The sequence below is a fragment of the Nelumbo lutea genome, chromosome 1, assembly GCF_056320005.1.
Source record: "Nelumbo lutea isolate HS-2025 chromosome 1, American lotus-T2T, whole genome shotgun sequence".
NCBI classification, from domain to species: domain Eukaryota; kingdom Viridiplantae; phylum Streptophyta; class Magnoliopsida; order Proteales; family Nelumbonaceae; genus Nelumbo; species Nelumbo lutea.
The window spans coordinates 120,786,514-120,789,695 of NC_142684.1; the positions used below are offsets into that span (position 1 = coordinate 120,786,514).

A 3,182-nucleotide genomic window follows, 5' to 3' on the forward strand; every position below is an offset into this window, starting at 1 on the left:
AAAAATCTAAAATAATTAATTGGTCAAATTTAAACCAAATCGAATATTCAAATATTTAATCCAATTCAAATTCAGATATTAATTTATATTCAGATATCAAATTTTATAATCGGATTCGGATTTGGATATTGTCCGATTGTATTTAAGTAGTTTAGTTACTTTGGTCAAATCATATATTTAAGATTTTGATTAAAGAAAATTGAGGTGAGGGTTGGTTCGATTCGGAATATTCCTGGACCGGATATGGTCGGCCGAAAATGTGCAGATGCGTCATGCGTTTAGGGTTTAAAGGGTTTTACTTCTTCCTCCATCGCTCCTCAAGAAGGAATGGCTTCACTGTTCAGATCTGCTTCAAAGGCGAGTTTAAGGTTTATCGCAGTTAGGTCAAAAACCCTAACTTCGAAAGTGGTAACTCCAAGAACCTCAATGTCTTCTCCCTTCACTCCCATTACAAGGAGCCCTGGTTGCGCTTCGAGGTAACTCCACTTCTTTGATTGGACACTAAAACCCCGGCTTCCCTTTTTGTTTATTTTCTTCATATTGAAACTATGAAGAGATGTTCTATCAAATCACTTGTAATTTCTTGCTAGGCTGGTCATGGCGTTGGGAAGTGTTGAGTCTCTGATGCCGCTCCACAGCGCCATTGCTTCTGCCCGTCTCAAATCCATCATTGCCGTTGATTCCAACTGCTGGAGTTGGCTCTCTCAAGGTATTTTGGTTCTTTGACTTTTCGAGCTACGTCTTTTAGATACTCTCATGCTTTCTAAATGATGCTGAAGATAAGAGGAGTTTAGTAGTTGCCCAAATTCTGAAATTCTTTTCTTCGTACGTTCTATATTGGAAACGAAATAGATGGGGATGACCAAACGTGCTTTCCGTCAAAACAGAAGACCAATATGCGCCGTCTCCTTTCTGATTCTCCCTGAACTTTTTTTTTCTTCTGTTTGCTGCATTTAACTTCTTTGAATGATCTATATTTTCGATTTTTTTTTTAAATGTTACTAAATGCATGGGGCGGGGGGGTTCCGAAGCTGAGATTTGTGAGGTGTTTAAGAGGACGTGGAATGAAAGAAGCCTCTGTCTCCATATACATTCGAACCTTATTAATTCATCAATGAAAACAAAACCATTACACTACCCTTAATGAAATATAAAGATAAATTCATCTTAAGAGCCTCAAATGACCTCAATTCATTTCTGTTAAGAGATTACAAACGTATTCTGGAGAAAAAAAAAAGAGATTATAAACGTATCAGTAATGCAATAAATTACTAAAACAAAATCATTTGCTTTAAGATGGGTGATCACTCAATAATCATGGAACACCAAGTACTGGCAATGCCTCTTGAAGTAGTGAGAATATTTCATTCTGTTTCTTTTTTTTTTTTTTCCACAAGCCAAAATTTTTTGTTATTCTTGCATTTATATGATTGTTAGGCCCTAGGGGGTGGATTCGTGGAACCCGGGCTGACCATTTGTAAAATTTTCCAAGTGGTCCAGTGCAGTTGAAACTCTTCAATTTGAGCACTTGATTTTGCATCCCTAGTGAATAGTGATTGTATCCTTTTGTACCCTTTTCAATTGGAAATTTCTGTCTTTTTCCCCCGCTTCAGCATTGGTTTACAATGCCTTTTCATTTACTTCTTCTCTTGTAGTAGAACTACATCTGTTGAAAACTTAAAATTAGGAAGGGGAAAAATTGAAACTCTTTAGTTCCAACTGACTATCAAATGTCACATCAATGTTTTGTGCCTTGTTAATTAGTATCAATGGATTTTTCTTGCTTTATGTGTATTCTAACTTTTCTCTACTTCATTATATAGGACTTGCATTACCCTTGTGACAAGGACTGTAGGCTTTATACAGGACAACAAAAAGAATAGGAACTCCTCAGTTACTTTGAGAAGGAAAAAAACTTATTCTGTTTTCCCATGGTTTCTGAAATCTGTGTTGAGAAACTAAATCTACTTACTTTGATCAAGATTTATCTCTTGTTATGCTATTTACTGAGTTATTTTTCATGTTAATCAAGGGATGTGTTTTTTTTCCTGCTGTTGATTTTGTCTTAACATTTTATGAGACCTATTGCATTTGTGTAATGTTATCATGTTAACAGTGGGCAAATGAAAAACTCTGAATTGAAACTTTTTATGATGATGCATATTATCCATAATAAATATGTCATAAGTTTATGGGAGGAGAGATTTTATGTTCCTTCATGTGGAAGTGTTGTTTGGTATTTTATTTTAGTTGTTTCAGTTTGAATTGAGGTAAATCGCGTCTCTTACCTGTAAATAACAATATTTTGTTTCGAACCAAGTTGGATTTTTTGGAAATTTGTAGGTACAAATTGTTCTTGTTCTGTTTATCCCCTTTGACCAAACTACCCCTACTTATGGTAAACTGCACTAGTGCACAGAAACATTTTTAAGATGTAGCATGTAGGAAATCTGATGGGAAGGAAAGGGCACCTAAAGTGTTTGTCTCTTTGGAGCAAGTCAAGGGTAGATTTCTCTAAATTGTGCTTTTCTCCTCCCCTTTGCCCAACCACCCAATAATTTTGGAAACTTGCATAAGTTTAGTACATAAGGCAAACCATTTGGCATACAGGAAATCAGGGAAAGAAATGGAGCCTAGTATGTTTGGCTTTATACATCAAGTCAAGGATAGAGTTCCCTATTCCTATTGGATATTTATGAGGCCCTTTTTCCTACTTATGGTTGGGATTAGAATTGTATGGTTTCGATGGTGACGGTATCCTTAGTCATTCTTTGTGATTTGATACCTGTACTTGGGTGTTGCAGGTTGGCTGCATTGGTTTTGCAAAAACAGCAACCTAAGGTTTTTAATGAATTTAGAAAATTCTTCTTATTGTCTTTAAAGATGATAAGAGTAGGCACTGGTTTGTTACTATTTACCAGTTCCTTTTGAAAGAAAGTGGTCAGTAGAGGGGATATTGGGAACTGAAGAGGAAGTTAAGTCACCTTACACTGTGATACTATGCCTTTGCTGTCCACTGTACTGGGGCAATGCTTAGTGATGCCGCTTACGTATTGGAATTTGGTTGGTTCAAGACCACTGTGACATTACAGCGAGAAAATCTGAGGCCAACCTGTGATTTTGTTATGCATATGGATGGGATATTGATCCTGATAATTACTGGAAAAAGAAAAAGGAATTAG

The 3,182-nt window shown here is 36.1% G+C and overlaps 1 protein-coding gene across 1 annotated transcript; it reads left to right on the top strand.

The window, feature by feature from the left end:
• Nucleotides 1–319: 319 nt before the first annotated feature.
• On the top strand, nt 320–2,149 carry LOC148877163 (protein NONRESPONDING TO OXYLIPINS 2, mitochondrial-like). The gene is made up of 3 exons (XM_088982103.1): nt 320–476; nt 591–709; nt 1,824–2,149. The coding sequence occupies exons 1-3, from the start codon at nt 328–330 to the stop codon at nt 1,841–1,843; spliced, it is 288 nt and encodes a 95-aa protein (XP_088838229.1). The 5' UTR covers nt 320–327; the 3' UTR covers nt 1,844–2,149.
• Nucleotides 2,150–3,182: the final 1,033 nt, after the last annotated feature.